The sequence below is a fragment of the Rhinopithecus roxellana genome, chromosome 2 (genome assembly GCF_007565055.1).
Source record: "Rhinopithecus roxellana isolate Shanxi Qingling chromosome 2, ASM756505v1, whole genome shotgun sequence".
In the NCBI taxonomy this organism is placed as follows: Eukaryota; Metazoa; Chordata; class Mammalia; order Primates; family Cercopithecidae; genus Rhinopithecus; species Rhinopithecus roxellana.
The window spans coordinates 132,046,278-132,064,937 of NC_044550.1; the positions used below are offsets into that span (position 1 = coordinate 132,046,278).

General features: G+C 55.5%; 1 protein-coding gene across 1 annotated transcript in view; it reads right to left on the reverse strand.

The window, feature by feature from the left end:
* Nucleotides 1-18,660, reverse strand: part of SH3TC1 (SH3 domain and tetratricopeptide repeats 1) — a 43,884-nt gene that overhangs the window by 17,350 nt on the left and 7,874 nt on the right. The window contains 9 exon segments of the mRNA XM_030920280.1: nucleotides 233-274; nucleotides 1,814-1,944; nucleotides 5,557-5,752; nucleotides 6,688-6,764; nucleotides 7,838-8,048; nucleotides 8,808-8,954; nucleotides 10,436-10,541; nucleotides 12,191-12,318; nucleotides 15,427-15,501. Of these exon segments, the coding sequence (XP_030776140.1) occupies nucleotides 233-274; nucleotides 1,814-1,944; nucleotides 5,557-5,752; nucleotides 6,688-6,764; nucleotides 7,838-8,048; nucleotides 8,808-8,954; nucleotides 10,436-10,541; nucleotides 12,191-12,318; nucleotides 15,427-15,501 (1,113 nt within the window).

Consider the following 18,660-nt stretch of genomic DNA (forward strand, 5'->3'; position numbering starts at 1 on the left):
CGGGGGTCAGCATGTTCATTGGAAGAAGTGTGGGACCCCACAGCCTCCAGTGCCAGAGTAGATGGGAGGTTTAGGTCCACCTCAGGCGACGTCCCCCAAGCCCCCAGCCCACACCACAGAGGGGTGACAGCCACATCCAGTGCCCACCATACTCAGCTCTGTCACCTCCCCCGGCGTTACCCCAAGGCCCAGCTCGTAACCAGAGGAAGCCTGAGCCACCGGCAAAACCCACCTTGTTCCTGCGGCTGCTTGGTCTCAGCTTCCTCTACTGAGTCTGGCAAGGGAGAAAAGAGAAGCTATCAACATCCCCAGCCAGCACCTCTGGTCCCACGTCAGGTTAAGCTGGGTGTCGGTGTTGCAGGGTGAGAGCATTGCAGGGTTGCAGGGGTACAGGTGCACACCAGCATAGGAGCACTCCTGACACCTGAGGGAGAGGCACAGCCAACGGGCCGGAGAATTCCCGTGTTCCAGCATCTCCAGGCCTTCACCCCACCCAAGCCCTGTGGGGACTCCACTCTCCCATCTTCTGGGGACATCCTCCCATCATCAGTGGGAGCACGCTCTCGGCTTCTATCGGCTCCATCAGGGAGTAGGGCGCATGGAACAGTCAGCAACTCTGAGTCCGACAGCCCAGGGATGAATGCCGATCCACTGTGCACCCCCACCCTCTTCATCCCAGGGCAGGCAGCTCCTGGGTCTGTTTCCACCCCAGCAAAGTGGCTGACACTAACTGCTTACTGGGTTTCCATGGAGATCCAATGAGAAATAGCTGTAAAAGGTGTGGACCGCGTCAAGTGCTGTGAACTGGGATAACAGGCGTGCAGTTCTGGGGAACACCCTCCAATGCCCCCACCCCAGAACACCTACACCTTGTAACACCCCACCCCACAACACCTACACCCTGTAACGTCCCCACCCCACAACACCTGCACCCTGTAATGCCAGCCTGGCCAACATGGCGAAACCCCATCTCTACAAAAAAATACAAAACTAATCCAGGGTGTGGTGGCGCGTGCCTGTAGTTCCAGCTACTTGGGAGGCTGAGACATGAGAATCACTTAAACCCAGAAGGCAGAGGTTGCAGTGAGCCAAGATCATGCCACTGCACTCCAGCCTGGGCAACAGAGCAGGACTCTGTCTCAAAAAAAAAAAGTGGGTGTGTAGGCACATCTGTGTTTATCTACACCCAGCAAACAGCACGATCTCTGCCATGTTTCTTTATGTTGGGGATGACATACCACCTTCATCCATGCACTGCTCTGCAGCCCCCAGAGAAACCTTTTGCACACAGAGGGGCAGTGAGGTCAGAGGGACTATCTCTGTCCTTAGAAGGCAGCAGCCCTGGGATCCCACCATGACATTCCCTGGCAGCCAGGTGACCAGGCCACACCACAGCCTGGGTTCTTTGTCTTGTGACCAGGAGAAAAGTCGCCCTCACCCAGGCAAAGTGCAGTGGGCAAAGGGCTGGGCCCCAAACAGGAGCCTTCAGGGCTGGCAAATTAGAACCAGGTCCACACCCTCTCCCTCGCCCAGCGTCTCAGGCAGGTGCGTGGGGTCAGGGTAGGAAGGGCTTCCCTGGTGTCCACGGGAGACTCAGGGCCACGTTCCCACGCCCCCAGCCCCTCACCCATCCTCTCTCCTGCCTGGCTTGTCTGCAGCCCCTGTGTGCCCTGGAGGCGGTGGCAGCCTCTGTCTGTTCACCTTTCAGCGCCCGGGGGCTGGCACTCACTATCTGCGGATGGACAAGGCAGCGGGGGCTGCGGAAGGGAAAGGGGAGGGCAGCAGCCCTGCCACAGGCATCGCCCACACGCACCCAGGCTGTACACGCTGCAGACATCAGTGCCTGACATCCGCGTCAGCAACTGCCTGGCATCCTCCTCAGAAAACCGGCCCTTGCTGAAGAATGACTTTTCTTCCTCATTGAGAAAAATCGCACTTTCCATCCTAGAAAAAATTAAGTGCTTTATTTAAAATAACATATTTGCGAAGTCAGCATTTCACACTAAGACACATTTCCATTCCTTGATTTGACAGTCTCGGAGCACTACTCTCTGCCCAGGGGTGGAGACAGAGATTTAAAAACAACAACAACAAAGAGTCTGGATGCGGTGGCTCACGCCTGTAATCCCAGCACTTTGGGAGGCTGAAGCAGGCGGATCATTTGAGGTCAGGGGTTCAAGACCAGCCTAGCCAACATGGTGAAACCCTGTCTCTACAAAAATATAAAAATTAGCCAGGCATGGTGGCATGAGCCTGTAATCCCAGCTGTTCGGGAGGTTGTGGCAGGAGAATCACTTGAACATGGGAGGAAGAGGTTGCAGTGAGCCAAGATCACACCACTGCACTCCAGCCTGGGCAACAGAGCAAGACACTGTCTGGAAAAAAAAAAAACAAAAAAACCAGATCCTGCCCTCAAGGGGTGCCTTGTCTGGCCAGGGGCAGATACCCAAAAGCAGGAAAGGCTACAACAGATGCAAACAGGTAATGGTGTCCTAGGACAGTGAGCTCCTAGATAGCCTTCAAAGCCCCACCTCAAATGTCCCCTCCCTTATGAAGTCCCCTGTGACAGCTGCAGGCAGAACCAATCCAATCTCTCCACATTGTAAACTCCCGCTGACTCTGTACAACCTCAGTGCTCCCCAACATAAACTCAGGGCACTCTCATAAAGTCAGGGAGAAGAACTACAGGAAGAAACAGAGAGAGAGGGAAAGAGGGAAAGAGAAAGGAGGCAATTTTTGCTTATAGGACTAAATTACCAGTATAATATGAAACTTTGAAAAGCATCTTATTGAGATTTTAAAAAAACTTAGAGTAGCTTATAGCACATTCTACAAAATAACGGGCCTATATTCTTTAAAAACATCAAAGAAAGACTGAAAAGCTGTTTCATATTAAGAAGGCAAGACAGAACATCTGAATAGAACATGTGGTCTGAAATTTTCATTGTCTATAAAGGGCATCATTGTGACTACTGGAAAATCTGAATAAGATCTGTAGATAATGGCATTGTATCAGTGTTAATTTCCTGATTTCAACAGTTGTACTGTGGTTACATAAGCAGATGTCCTGGTTTTAGGAACCACATACTGCATTATTTAGGGGTAAAGGAACATCATGTTTACAACTTACTCTCAAAGGGTTTAGAAAAAAATAGAAGAAAAGGCCGGGCGCGGTGGCTCAAGCCTGTAATCCCAGCACTTTGGGAGGCTGAGACGGGCGGATCACGAGGTCAGGAGATCGAGACCATCCTGGCTAACACGGTGAAACCCCGTCTCTACTAAAAAATACAAAAAACTAGCCGGGCGAGGTGGTGGGCGCCTGTAGTCCCAGCTACTCGGGAGGCTGAGGCAGGAGAATGGCGTGAACCCGGGAGGCAGAGCTTGCAGTGAGCTGAGATCCGGCCACTGCACTCCAGCCTGGGCGACAGAGCGAGACTCCGTCTCAAAAAAAAAAAAAAAAAAAAAAAGAAGTGAGAGAGAAAGTAATAAAGCAAATATCATAACATGTTAACATTTGTGCAATCTGGGTGAGGGCATATGGGAATGTTGTACTCTTTTTGCAACTTTCTTCTAAGTCTCAAATTGTGTCAAAAATAAAGTTAAAGAAAAAAAAGAAGAGCCACCAGGTTGTTCATTAAATAAAAGATGAAAATCCAGGGTCTGGATTAGGAAAGATATTCAGCAAACATTTGTTGAGTGGATGAGAGAAGTCAGAATTTCTCCATTTGTGAACAGGACCAATGGCACCTGGCCCTGTCATCCTTCTGGGTTAAAGGAAGGGAACAAATTAGCTCATTCCCTGGCTCTTCTCTGACCCTTTTTAAGTTCAGCACATGCTGACTTCACACGGCCCCCAGTGACCTGTTGAGAAGTTGTGGTCTCCATTGGAAATGGTAGGGATCAGCTAGACCAAGGATGCCCAGACAGTGTCCCGTAGAACACCAGCTCAGCCAAAAGCAAACAGGGTTGTGTGAGAAGAGGATTCTGGAGGTGACGTAAGTGTGGGAAAGGCATTTCAACAGGAAAAAGATGCCTTGTTTGTGCTGGGAATCCCTGGGATCACCCACAAGGGCTGTGAACAAAGCTTTTCCCCACTCCTTAGGGCATGATGAAGTCTGTGATGGAGTAGTGGGTGAGAACATGCTTTGGGAACTGCTGGTGTAGCTCCTGCCATCAGAGCATGGCCTAGCCGGCTTCCAACTGCTTCTGATGCACAGGTGCCAGAGGTACCAGAGCAGACGGACCCTTTCCATGAGGGGAACAAATGCATGGCTTGATGAGGCATGATAACAAATGGCCTCTGAGACCCAGTCTGAGAAGTGTTGGTCTGTCGCAGCCCCAAACATGGAAAAGGACCATTGAAGACAAGCATCTCATTGGTGGGGCCAGGACCAGGGTCATATGACCCAGAAAGTGGCCTCTCCATGCACCCACATTCTCTGTGCTCCTTGACCGAGGGCTGAAGAAGGTCAAGTCCAGGGAAATAGAATTCCATCAAAGGATGGGCACAGCTGACTCCTCTCCAAAGACCCCCTGCTGTTGCTCGCACTGGGCAGGGAGGACACAGAAGTGACCAGGGAATTCTTCTCTTGGAATTCCCTGGCTGGGTGCAGGCAGGTCATGGGCGGTGTGGGAATCACATAGGAAGAGGCGTATGGCCAGAAGAGTGCCCCCACAGAGGAGCGACGGGGGCTGACGGGAGGCCCCAGGAGAACAGCGGGGTCAGGGAGAGGGGGCATCCCGGGCAGAAGGGCACATGTGTCACCCAGAGCCGTGTTAGAAGGCATGAGTTACTCTGCGCAGCTGCACTTTGGTGAGCTGATGGCGAGGGTCAGCCTGGCCATGGGGGCCCGCAAGGCCGGGCCCAGAAGCTTCCTGGGGCTTTACAGAGGAGGGCGACATGTGTACTGGATTACATTGTGTCCCTCAATTCATGTCTCTCGGAACCCCAGAAGGTAAGCTTTTCTGGAGAAAGGATCTCTGCAGGTGTAATTAGTTCAGCTAAGACGAGGTCAGACTGGAGTTGGATGGGTGCTAGGAGACGGGCACCCTTGTAAGAAGAGAATACAGTAGATACACAGAGGAAGACAGCCACATGGAGATGGTGGCAGAGTGCAGTGATGTGGCCACAAGCCAAGGAACGCCCACGGCCACCAGGAGCTGGAAGAGGCAAGAAGGACCCTCCCCTAGAGACTCCAGAGAAAATGTGGCCCTTCTGGCCTTGGTTTTAGACTTTCGGCCTCCACAACTCTGAACGAGCACCTTTCTGTGGCTTTAAGCGCCTGGTGTGCAGTGCCTTATCACAGCAGCCACGGGAAGATAATGCACATGGGCAGGTGGGCATTCGAGGGAACGCTCTCCCTGCAGCAGCCCGGAGGAAGGACACCGGGGAACCCTGGGGCCGAGGGGGCAGCAGCCTGAGGACAAGGGAAGAGACTAGGCGTCATCCACAGTGACTTCCAGGCTTGTCACCTGGGAAGCCAGGTGGACGCAACAATGTCCGCTTAGGTGAGATGGGGGTGGGTTCAGGAAAGGGGCGGGGCTCCAGCCACTCACTCGGACACGGGGCCCTGCATGCTGATGAGGCCGCTCCGCACAAACCCCACCTGGCCCGAGGCTGCGTGTCGGCCCACGCACCAGGGCAGGCCGGGCACCCGCGCCCCAAGGATCTCGATGAGGTCGCCACCTTGGAAGGTCATCTCTTCGGGCCCCGAGCCCTGGAAGTCTGCCAACGCCGAGGCCAGGCCCACAGCTACAGAAGAAAGCCACACGGTGAGTGCCAGGGAGACCAAATAGGGGCCAGAGCGGGCAGACAGGGCCGATGCCAGCCACCCTGGACCATGGGGAATTCATGTTTTGGCTGCTAGGAGGTTCGTAGTAAAGCTTGGCCTCCGCAATGAGACAGGGAACGTCTACGTGGTCCTCAGAGGGATGTTTTTATCCCTCTATTGAAGATGAGGAAAATGGAGGCTCAGAGATGTTGATAAATGAGCCTCGGCCATCAGCCTCCAAAACCAAGGCTCTTTCCTCCTTTCCTTCTGCAGCCACAACCCCCAGCCCCACCCACTCCCCACCCCGCTCCTGCAAGGGGCGTTAGTCCCCCTGACAGGTGCACAGGCCATCCAGACACCGGCAGCTTGGCACAGAGCAAAAAGCACTGGATCTGGCATCCAAGCAGAAGGGCTGCTGGCAGTGCCAGCTTTTCACAGAGAAGACACAGTCACAGTCCTTTGTTAGTGCATGGGGCAAATTCTGCCAGTACCAGCCCACCTCGACGCAGGGCCTTCCAGGCGTTTCACACAGCGACAGAAGGGTAGCGTCTGAGACTGTTGGGTTGCACTGTCTGAGAAGTGACATTTGGGAGCTCTTCGGAGACAGCGGCCAGGGGCCTTGGTGCAGCTTCACTGAGCATCCTGTGAGGCTGCATCAGCCCCCGGAGTTCCTGAGCATCACTTATAACCTCACAAGCTGGAGAAGACTCGGTTGGTACAAAAGTAATTGCGGTTTTTGCCATTGAAAGTAATAACAAAAATCACATTTGCTTTTGCACTACCTAATAGCTCTCTCTCTCTCTCTCTGTCTCTCTCTCTCTGGCTCAGGGAGGGTTCAGGACAACTTCCAACATGTTGGTGCTGCTCCCTGGCACACACCTTTCCCCGGGAAAGAGAGGCCCATGGAAACACTTACCCATCAGCAGGCTGTCGGGCGTCCCAGGGCCACCCATGGCGTCATCGATGGGGTCCTGGGGGACCCTGAGAGCCCACCTGGAGCCAGAAGAGGGAGGTCTTTGCTGCGGGATTTCAGATTTGGGGCAGATACATCCTGTGCAGGGACCCAGCAATCCAAGCAGGTCCCTCGCCTCCCCCGACACACAGACGTGCACACACACACACGCCTGCCCGGTTGTGTGGCCTTCAGGCCCCGTGTGTTTGGCACTGCTCCCAGGGAGCCCCATGTCCCTCAGCCTAGGGCCCTCATCCTGGAAACACCACCACCCCTGTGAACCTGGGACCCTGCAGACCCCCAAAGCACCTGCCTCCCCAAGCTCCGCACAGAGAGGGGTGAGGGAGATCCCAGCCTGGGGCTCTGGAGGCCTGGATTCAAATCTTGGCACTCCTGTGACTTTGCCATATAACCTGGACAGATCACTCCTCTCTCGGCCTCAGTTCCTTCAGCCAGAAAAAAAGGAAGCTGAACTAGATGACTGATAGTCCCTCTTTCCCAGATGGCAGAACACACTCAGTGTCCCCTGTTGGGATGCCACTGGCCAGAGGACATAGGGAGGATTCTTAGGAGAAGCTCCTCCTGGGTCTCAGTAATGAGAGAAGCCAAGCCACAGCCTGTCATTTGAGATACGGCAAATCAAGAGACTGAGGTTCTCTCTTTGCTTTGGCTACCAGGAAGCTCCAACCCAAGTTAATATCCCTGCTTCAGCAAGTGAACAGGAGTCTGCATGTCACCTGTCCTCACATCCCCTGGCTCTACCTCAGGTCCCCTGTGCCTTCTCACTCTGGGTACACATGTTTTATGTAACTTCCTCAAAAGCTTTTTGGATGAGCCTGGTGAGAGTTCATGCCACACCTCCTGTGCCATCGAACCCTAGGATATTCCTGCCAGGTGGATGTTATTGGCCTATCAAGCAGCTGGCAGGCCAGAGGCTCAGACAGGTGGCCAACTTGCCAAGGCCACACAGCTGGGAAGCAGCAGAACAAGTCCATGGCCAGGTCTGTCCGGGGCTCCCACCATTCCCTGTCCATCCCCTTGACCTCCAGATGACCCGGGCCTGGGAGTCTCGGTGAGGCCAACAGCTCTCAGAGCAGCAAAGGCCGGTACCTACTGATGAAACGGAATCAAAGGCTCCAGGGCGGCTGCCACTGCCACCTCCTCGGAGGACACGCTGGGGCTCGGTGGTGAAGAGTCTGCTTCCGGGGCCTCCTCTCCCTGGGGAGCCCCCAAAGCCTGCCTGAGGGCCTGGGGGCCATTTCCTGCATCCCGGGGACCGGTCATCACTCTCACATGGTGGTCAGGACACAGGACAAAGAAGGGCCCTTCAAAAGGATGGAGGCGGTCACTGAGGGTGGCTGGACTGGGCGTAGCTGTGGCCTGCCCCTCACACCCCTGCCGGACAGACCACAAAGGCAGCATCCGCAGAAGTGGCTCCCCCAATATCTGCAGGCACAGAAACCCAAAGGGGCCCAGACAGGGAGGTGGGCCCGGGGCGAGGTCCCAGCTCAGCCTCCATGTGCTGTGTGAGGCTGGCTCAAACGTGGGACCCCCAGGGCCCTTCTGTGTGGACTGCCCCAGTGAGCCCAGCCACCGCTGGCAGCCCTCTCCTGCTGTGGTTGGGTAGGAAAGACAGCCTCATGTCCCCTCCTCAGACTCGGGGCCAACCACGAGGCCAGCACAGCAGCCATGTCAGGGACACGAACTGGGGGCTGGCACTAGACAGAACCTCTCTTCCGCTGTTTCCCAGGCACCTCTGTGTCCCTGGGGGCTGGCACTAGACAGAACCTCTCTTCCGCTGTTTCCCAGGCACCTCTGTGTCCCTGGGGGCTGGCACTAGACAGAACCTCTCTTCCGCTGTTTCCCAGGCACCTCTGTGTCCCTGGGGGCTGGCCAGGGTCTCTACCACTAAGTGACAGTGCCACACCAAGCACACCTCCCTGCTTGAAACACCCCTCAGCCTCCAGAGGCTCCGCAGCCCACAGCCCCCGGCATGCTCAGCACAGTGGGATCCATGCTGTCACCCCACGGCCCGGGTGTGCCCCGCACAGCTGGACCTTGGCCATCACCCATGCAACACTCACCTTCTTGGACGAGGAGGCTCTCGTGGGTCAGCCTCAAGGCGTTCTCATCCACATGGACTTGGATGGCCGTCTCCTCCTCCTCACTGGGCGAGAGCAGCCAGAAGGCCTGGTCCATAAGCAGGTTTGCCAGGCAGTGATGAGTGAAGCCTGTGGAGGCAAGGCCCAGTCACCTCAGGGCTCCAGAAGAGGGGCAGGGAGGCAGGGAAGCCTGTGTGGCCCCAGGTTAGCTGAGCCCCGCACTGACCAGGTCCAGGGAGACTTGCCCTGAGGTGCACACAGTGCTGGCTACACAGCCTGACCGTCCGGGCTGTAAGAGGTCAAGCTCAGCTCCACCACCCACCAGCAGCAACCATGGTCAAGTTATCTGACCTCCCCATACCTCCGTATTCACCTCTGTGAGACAGAGACCATGTGGTCGGGGGCCGTGCAGGCCGTGGGGGGTGCGGCTAGCAGCAAGGTGAGTCTGAAACGCACATGAGCGAGCCCCACCCCACATTATGAGCTGATATCTGTTTCCATTTCTATCAGGTGAAGCCTTGTCTTTGGGGTGCTGCGAGCTCCCCACTCCCGTCTGGGACAGTGAGCCTTCGTTCACCACAGCTGAACTAGGAGGCTCGGTGCATGCTTAAGGCACAGGCAAGTGACGTGAGAATCCTTCCTCCACACTCAGCGTAGAGTGGACTCTGAAAGAGGGGGACGGGAAGCCTGCTGCCCTCTGGATGGACTGCCCCCCTGCCCCGCCCGCAATGGCCATCACTGTGGATGGGCAGCCAAGGATGAGCCACTTCCTCCAAGAACCGGCCAAGGGGGATGAGCGTCAGCCCTGCTCACCGGTGCTCAGGGAATTGTGGCTACAATTCCTATTCCCTAACTTACTCGGCCCTGAAATCAAGGGTGGTACAGCAAGATCCCCAGGGAGGCTCCGTTAGAGCCTGGAATTCCTCCAAATGGAACAGGGAATGTTTCAGGAAGAGCTCACGTGGGTCAGCTTTCAAATAACAGCTTTCCTGGTCAGCACCGAGGCCACTGGATGGCAGCTTCCCTCAAGTTGTGGTTGAGTGAAATTACAGAAGGCAGCATGTGAAGGCAACTAGAAGTGCAGCCTAAATCATTCCTTCAACAAAGACCCACATCCATCCGTGACTCCGCCTACCCGGCACTTCTCCCTGAGCACCAGGTGTGCATACCAGTGTTGCTATCTCGCTGGTGAGGCCTTTGTGAACCTGCCTGTTCTAAAGCACGGATTTGTGGCTCACGCCTGTAATGCCAGCACTTTGGGAGGGCAAGGCGGGCAGATCACCTGAAGCCAGGAGTTTGAGATCAACTTGATCAACATGGTGAAATCCCATCTCTACTAAAAATACAAAAATTTAGCTGGGCATGGTGGCTTGTGCCTATAATCCCAGCTTCTCAGGAAGCTGAGGCAGGAGAATCACTTGAACCCGGGGGGCAGGGGTTGCAGTGAGCTAAGATTGCACCATTGCACTCCAGCCTGGGTGACAGAGTGAGACTTCATCCTAAAACAATAAATAAATAAAGCACCAATTTGTAATCTAAGTGCATAGTGTGTAACCAGCACCTTCCAACGGGCGTCCCCATGACCAATTCTGGGAGGGTCACCTCTTTACCAAGAGCGTGGTAGGTGGAAAACTTCCAGATTTCTTCAAAAGTCTTAAACGTCACCACGATCCGGTCCTGGTCACTGTGGATCGACAGCAGCCTGGCTGATAATTCCTTCAGAGAAAGAAACAGGAATTCGAGAGGGCCCCAGGAGCTCTGGGGCATCTGTCAGGAGGACAGGGTCCACATGACAGAGACATCTTGCAGATGTGGCCCCAGCCAGGCACGACACACCCAGGGCAGATTCCTTCACATTCCAAGTCAGCTCCTCCCCTGCTCTCAAGCCAGCCATGGCTCCCCAGAGCCTGTGGGGAGAAGCTCCTGCCCTTCCCAGAGCTCATGTGGCCCCCATGCCCTGGCCCCTCACCCTCTATGCCTCCCCCTCAGCACTCCACCTGCCTTATCCCCCACACACCAGTGACCGCCTGTTCTCCCCACCTAAGCTGGTTCCTGTTCGGCTGTGCTCCCAGCCCCACCTGCAGCATCAGCTCCGATTTCCATCTCCCCAGCCAGCATCCCCTCTCCTCTGATTTCTATTCATCAGTGTTGACAGGCACATGAAAAATAACAGCAGCTAACACAGCTCTTCTGACTCGGGAAGTATGTGTCGTGGGGTACTATCTCCATTTGAGAGACAAAAAATAAGGCCCTGTTTCTTTCTTTTCTATTCTTTTTTTTTTTTTTTTTTTTTTTTTTCAGAGATGAGGTCCCACTCTGCCGCCCAGGCTGGAGTGCAGTGGCACAATCACGGTTCATTGCAGCCTCAACCTCCTGGGCTCAGGTAATCCACCCATTTTACCCTCCCACAGGTGTGCACCATCACACCTGGCTAACTTTTTTATGTTTTGTAGAGACGAGGTCTCCCTATGTTGCTGAAGCTGGTCTTGAACTCCTGGGCTCAAGTGATCTTCCTTCCTCGTTCGCCCAAAGTGCTAGGATTATAGGTGTGAGCCACCATGTCCCGCTGAAGGCCCCATTTCTTATCCAAGGTCTGACCTCTGTAAGTGGCTCAGCTGAGATTCAAACCCAGAGCCAGCAACTGACTCAGTGTACCTGTGCCTGATATCACGTACCACAGCCCCACGTGTTGAGCAGATACTATGTGTCCAGCACCCTGCAGGTGTTTGATGTGAGTTAATCACATAACCCTCGAGTCAGCTCCTAGGGACGTAATTCTAAGCATCCCCAGTATGTGGCTGAGGAAGCAGGGTTCACAGAGGCTAAGAGGCACCGGCCAAGGCCAGGCTGGTTCAACCCCAGTCAGTGGTGGTAATGCCCAGCCCAGCTCCCAAGCCCCTGGCCCTCAGCCATGGGGAGGTCTGCCAGGCCCAGACACACCCTGTGCCAGCCTCCCCAGAACGCTGGTATGTGCAGAGGCCTGCAGAATGCTGGCTTTGTCGCCAGGAAAAAAATAATAAGACTAACTTCACACTCGTCCTTAACTCCCCATCAAAGAGACTTTGACAGTCCTTGCGAGTAGAGGAGAGGTGGAGAAAGTGACAGCTCGAGGTCCCCTGTGCTGGGGCTGTGGGAGAGCAGAGGGAACGATCACAGTGCCCCCCACGAAGCAAGTGGGAGAAACAATGCTTCGCCATCCCCTGGGTATCACAGCCTCCCCTCCCTCCGAGGCCACCACTCTCCTGAGTGGCTCTTGCTCTCAGAGGCCTGTATCCTTGGTCCCCGGTCTCAGACACTGCACCTCAGTCCCTCCCTGCCCCCGACTCCAGCTCCCATCCCTGCCCAGGCCCCAGAAGGCTACTCACCCCGAGCATGCGGGCCATCTCCTGGCTGTCATTCTCCAGCAGGCGGAGCTGGCCCCGGAGGGTCTGCTGTAGGCCAGGGTCCTGTAGCCCGCTCTTCCTCCGCACAGCCAGCAGCTGCAGGGTCAGGTCTGGAGGGGCAGATGGAGAGTGGGCAGCTGGTCTAGCCTGGGCTGGGAGGTCTGTGGAACACTGTACTCCCCCTGCCAGCCTCCAACCACACACCCAACCCCGAAGGCCTGGGCAATGGGCTCCTGGGGAGCCCAAGCCCTGGGTTTAGATCTCAACCTTGCCCCACCCCTAAAAAGGCCTTGGACCGCTGCTTAGCTCCCAGCCTGTTTCCTTCGGGATGAGTGCCTGTCCTATGGAGTGGCGGAGACAAGTGGACTCATGCAGGCCAGGCTGACACAGCAACCACTGCACACAAATGGTCTCTCCTCCCTGTCACCGTGACCTCCAACCCTTCCCCTCAGTGCCCTTCCCCTAGAGGGTTGCTGCATCGGAACCTGCGGGCACAGGACCTGGACAGTTGCATTTAGCAAGCCCCTCTTCCACCCCCATGGTGACTGTAAGGTGGGGAGTCTGGGACCATGGGCACCCACCTCCAGCAAACACCCCATAAGCACCTTGGAAACCTCAGTTCTGCCTCCCTAAGCCAGCTCCTTTCCACTTCCTCCCTGTCTCTCAGAGGGCAGAGGGGCCCCACCCCTGCTCGGATCAATGACACCTCTCACTCACACACCACATCGGCCACCAGCAACCTCGTGGGCTCCACCCCCCACCCCACCCCTGCCCCCATCCTGGTTCCGAGCCTCGGCGGGTCTGACCTGGGCAGCTGTCCACACCTGGCCCTCCCTCTCGTCTGTCCCGTGATCTATGCAGAGCCATTGGGACCCCATGACGGCACGGTCCGACCCATCACCTCTGCTCTGGGCCGTCCCTGTGGCACCGTCCAGCGGAACCTTCCACAGGGGTGGGCGTGGGCTCTGTCTGCTGGGTCCCATTCAGGGGCCACCCGCCACGGGGGCCACGGAGCTCCTGAGATCCACCCCCCTCCTCAATGTCTGAGGTTGGCAATTTCCCACTAGAATCCAGGCTCCCAGGGCTGTGACCCCGTCTGCCCTGTGCACTATCCCTCCCAGTGCCTGGAAACACAGAGAAAAAGGGCTTCCCGATCCTCCAGGTCAAGACTCTGCCCCAGATCTCTAGGCAGTGTCATTCCAGGGGCTTTGGCCTCTACAGAGCCAACGGGAGAAGTGGGGGAGAGTGGGAAGAGAATGAGTAGTAGAACGGGAGAAGGAGAGCAGGGAGAGGGGAGAAACTGGGATGGGGAGAGGGAAGGAGAAGGGAGAAAATGGGGGCGGGGGTGGAGAGGGACAGAGAGGGGAGAAACTGGGAGGGGGAGAGGGAGGGAGAGGAGAGAAGCCAGGAGAGGGAAAGGGAGGGAGGGGGAGAAAATGGGAGGGGGAGAGGGAGGGATTGAGGAGAAACCAGAGGGAGAGAGGGAGGGAGAAGGGAGAAAAGTGGGGGGAAGAGGGAGAAGGGAGAAAACGGGAGGGTGGGGAGAGGGAGGGAGAAGGAAGAAAATGGGAGGGGGAGAGGGAGGGATTGAGGAGAAACCAGAGGGAGAGAGGGAGGGAGAAGGGAGAAAAGTGGGGGGAAGAGGGAGAAGGGAGAAAACGGGTGAGGGGAGAGGGAGGGAGAGGGGAGAAACCAGGAGGGGGAAGAAAATGGGAGGGGGAGAGGGAGGGAGGGGGGAGAAACCAGGAGGTGGGGAGGGAGGGGGGAGAAACCAGGAGGTGGGGAGGGAGGGGGGGAGAAACCAGGAGGTGGGGAGGGAGGGGGGGAGAAACCAGGAGGCGGGGGGGGAGGGGGGGAGAAACCAGGAGGTGGGGAGGGAGGGGGGGAGAAACCAGGAGGTGGGGAGGGAGGGGGGAGAAACCAGGAGGGAGAGAGGGAGGGAGAGGGGAGAAAATGGGAGGGAGGGAGAGAGGGAGGGAAAGCTGGAGAGACAGACGGAAATGAGATAGAGGCAGAGACGGATTCTCACACCTTTGAATAACCTTGAAGCACCTGCCTGAGTTTTCTGCTAGGGGACCCTTGAGCAAACACCCTCACCCGCTATGGGGGAAGGGCCAATCTGGACACAATCTGGAATCCACTCCCCCAACAGGAGACACCAGCCCATCATTCCACAGTGGTTCCTGAGCTGCGATGGCCTGAAGTTCCTGCTCCCATAAGAGGGTGGGCATTGCATTATCCCTTTTTTGTTGTGTGTTTTTTTTTGTTTTTTTTTTCAGAACAGTCTCGCTCTGTCGCCCAGGTTGGAGTGCAATGGCGCGATCTCGGCTCACTGCAACCTCTGCCTCCTAGGGTCAAGTGATTCTTCTGCCTCATCCTCCAAGTAGCTGGCATTACAGGCGTGTGCCAGCTAATTTTTGTATTTTTAGTAGAGATGGGGTTTCTCCATATGGGCCAGACTGATCTTGAACTCCTGACCTCAAGTGATCCACCTGCCTCAGCCTCCCAAAGTGCTGGGATAACAGGCGTGAGCCACCGCACCCGGCCTGCATTTTCAAATTCTAAATAACCTATCCTATTGCCTGACACATCCTGGTCATCCCAAGTGGCCACCAGCAGTGCTGACCACACAAAAGGAAAGTCAGAGGACAGTCGGGCATCACAGCAAAGGTGAAAAGCCAACATGGATGCTGGGGTCTCCATTCCTTCCCAGCTGGGGGTCGGGGGGGTCTCCAGGGTAAGGGGCTTTTTAACACCTCCACAGCCCACAACTTCCTGGGCACCCTCTGTGGGCTCTGCTCCCCAGCCCAGGGCTGCCTCCCTCCACCCATGCCCTGCGGAGATCCCATCCCTGGGAAGCCTGTGCCTGGACGCCTCTCACCACAACGCAGAAGGTACTTTCACCGACTTCTTACCATATGGCACCTGTGAAGCCCTTCCCCACGGTGTCACCCACGGAGCCCCCAGGACCCGTGTCCCCTGTTTGTTCAGATGCATACAGGGAAGCCTAAGAGAGCCCCCAGGGGCTATGTCCCCTTCTGGGTGCAGGACCTGGGCGTCCGCATTTAACAAGCCCCTCTTTCTATTCCTACAGTGATTTTAAGGCAGGAAGTCTGAGGCCACACGTTGAGAAGCCCTGGGTTAGACTCTTGGATGCCCAGGGAGCGCCACAGCCCAGATTTGAACCTGAAGCCCTGTGTGGGGCACAGGATGTTTACCTGTGGGATAAGCCCCCATCTGCCAGGGAGGGGTCCCAGCGGCCGGCCCAGCCACACGGGCGGCAGAAGCCTCGTCTGCAACACAGCAGGTTCCCAGGATTAGGGGAGACCAAGCAAATGCCTGGCTCCCCTAAAGGCACCAAACACTCCAGGTCTTTCTGCAAGAAAAGAGGTGAGTTCTGTCCTGCACAAGCTGCGTTTCCCACAGCTGCCTTCCTCCAGTCTCCCCAGAGCCCAGCAAGGAGGGAAGCTGCCTGCATTTCCTAGTGTGCTGTGACAAGCTACCCCACACTCAGAAGATTAAGACCACACAACCCGTAGGACCCCGCTGCTCTAAAGTTCCAATGGGCCTCACAGAGCTAAAGTGAGCGTGTAGACAGGGCCCTGTTCCTCCCAGGGGCTCTGGGGAGAATCCACTCCTCGCCCTCAAGAGGCCGCACATGTCCCTCGGCTTGTGGCCGCCACTTCTACTTCCACTTTGTCACTGCATCTCCTTTTCTGCCTCTCCCTCCTGCCTTCCTCCTACAAAGGCCCTGTGATTCCATGGAGGGCCCATCGGAGCGTCCGGGATCCTCTCTCCATCTCGAGATCCTTGCCTTTGATGACATCTGCAAAGTCCTTTTTGCTGGATGAGGTAATGCAGGCATAGGTCCTGGGCATAAGGACATGGGCATTTTTGGGGGACTTTATCTTGCCGCCCACAGATGGGCTCAGCCTCACAGCTTGTGCAGGTGGGAGCCGGGACACGGACCCCTACTGGCTGCTCGGTTCCCTGCTGGGGGTCACCCCTCTGGCCATTGGTCCTGCAGAGTTTGCATCTTGGCCTGGGCACTTCATCTTTGTCCTGCGCAGTTTCTCTATCCAGGCCTCAGGATCCAGGGGGATCTGATTAGGAAAACCTGCCACTGCAGCAGAGAGTAGTGAACTTCCGTGTGGCCAGTCTTCACAGCCTCCTAGACGTCTCGCTCGGAGCCCTGGGCGCAGCTCAGCCACAGTGGTTTTGGGCCTTGCATCGCCCAAGTGATAGTGTTCACTTCACACCAGCATTTGCTGACCGCGTGCAGTGGTGTGCGCTTGCCCTGTGTGGCCAGAGCCCATTCTTAGGCCTCACTTACTCTGCAGCCCCAGCCCAAGCCCAGAGCTAGGCATGCAGTGAGGACTCAGAAATATCTCAAACGGGCCGGGCGCAGTGGCTCACGCCTATAATCCCAGCACTTTGGGAGGCTGAGGCAGGTGGATCACGAGGTCAGGAGTTCGAGACCAGCCTGGCCAACATGGTAAACCCCGTCTCTACTAAAAATAGAAAAATTAGCCAGGCAGGGTGGCGCATGCCTGTAGTCCCAGTTACTCGGGAGGCTGAGGCAGGAGAATCGCTTGAACCTGGGAGGCGGAGGTTTTAGTGAGTTGAGATCACAACATTGCGCTCCAGCCTGAGCGACAGAGTGAGACGTTGTCTCAAAAACAAAAATGTCTCAAATGGAAAGAAGCGTGTGTTGCTCAGATCTCGGCTCCGTTGGTTGATGCACCTGACAGCTGTAACCGAAACACACCCTGTGGATGCCCCCGTGGGCTAAAAAGAACGTGTGCTCAGGCCGGGCGCGGTGGCTCAAGCCTGTAATCCCAGCACTTTGGGAGGCCGAGACGGGCGGATCACGAGGTCAGGAGATCAAGACCATCCTGGCTAACATGGTGAAACCCCGTCTCTACTAAAAATACAAAAAACTAGCCGGGCGACCTGGCGGGCGCCTGTAGTCCCAGCTACTCGGGAGGCTGAGGCAGGAGAATGGCGTGAACCCGGGAGGCGGAGCTTGCAGTGAGCTGAGATCCGGCCACTGCACTCCAGCCTGGGCGACAGAGCGAGACTCCGTCTCAGAAAAAAAAAAAAAAAAAAAAAAAAAAAAAAAAAAAAAGAACGTGTGCTCAGACTTTCGTGCTACAGAATCCAGCAGCAGCCAGCCTGGAGACTCACTCCCTGTGTGAAGAAGATCTGAGCCCCTGGCTCATCGCAGGGAATGCAGGCCATGCAGATCCTGCCCCTTTGTTTGGAAGGGTTGGATGAGGGTTGCCAGGTGGAGGATGGTAGAGGGAGTGTGCTAAGGGAAAATGCTATTTCAACTGCATGTTTTTTTACAGGGGGCCTGTCCAGCCCGCCACTGCTGAACCACCCTGTATGGAAGTCCTCTCAATCAACCCTATGTCACGGTCGCCGGTTCTGGGTCTCCTCTTCAGCCTCTCGAACAAGGTGCTGTCCCTGTTGAAGTTGATAGGTGTCCGGCCCAACAGCTTCTAAACATCATCCTCCAGTTCAGAAGCCAGGGCTCCCTGGAGACCCAGCCGATCCCAGGGCTGTGGCAGGGAAAGTGCAGCATGAGCCCGGAACATCTCATGTCCCAGAAAGCGAGGATGCACCTACTGAGTGATGTAGACATATGGAAAACCCAAATCTAGGGTGATCTGAATGATGAAATAGGTAATGATATATACAGTCCGGAGACTCGATTAAAGATGTGTGAGCCTACGCTGAATTAAATCAGTGGATACCTGGGGAGCGGAACAGCTCTTCCTTACACTTGAGAACTGATTGCTGAATGAAGAAGGCTTGCCTCATTAGACAGTCACCGCCTGGCAGCCTCTGTCGCAAGGACTATTTCAGCCAGGCCAGCCCATGATGAGACAGTAGAGCTTCAGGAGTTTGACAAGGAACAGGATATTCACGCAGTTTCAGAGTGTCGTCCCCCCAGTTACTTACTAACTGCGGAGGGGAGAAAAATAACTGTGCAGTGGGGAGAACTGGCAGCCGCCCCTTCCCCAAGGGACCAAAATTAGCATCACCAGCCAGAGACTAATGGACATTGTCTGCACTAAAGAAACATTGCTTCTGCGGGATTCCTGCCCAAATCCCTAATGTGATTGTGAAGAAATATTAGCTGCACTCAAATCGAGGGACAATCTACAAAGATCCAAACTGTATCTTCAAAACAGCAGCCTCCAGATTAAAAGGTACCTCAGAGAGGTCGCGTCAGAATACAAGGTGTGACCCAGGAATATATATACATATTTTTTTTTTTTTTGCTATAAAGGATATTATTGGGATAAATGGCAAGATCTGAATGAGCCCTATAGATGAGGTGATGGTGTTATTAAAACCAGGAAATGAACATTGAAATAATTACAATGCGGTTATGTAAGAGAACGTCCTGGTTTTAGGAAATATGGACACCTTTTAGGATGAAG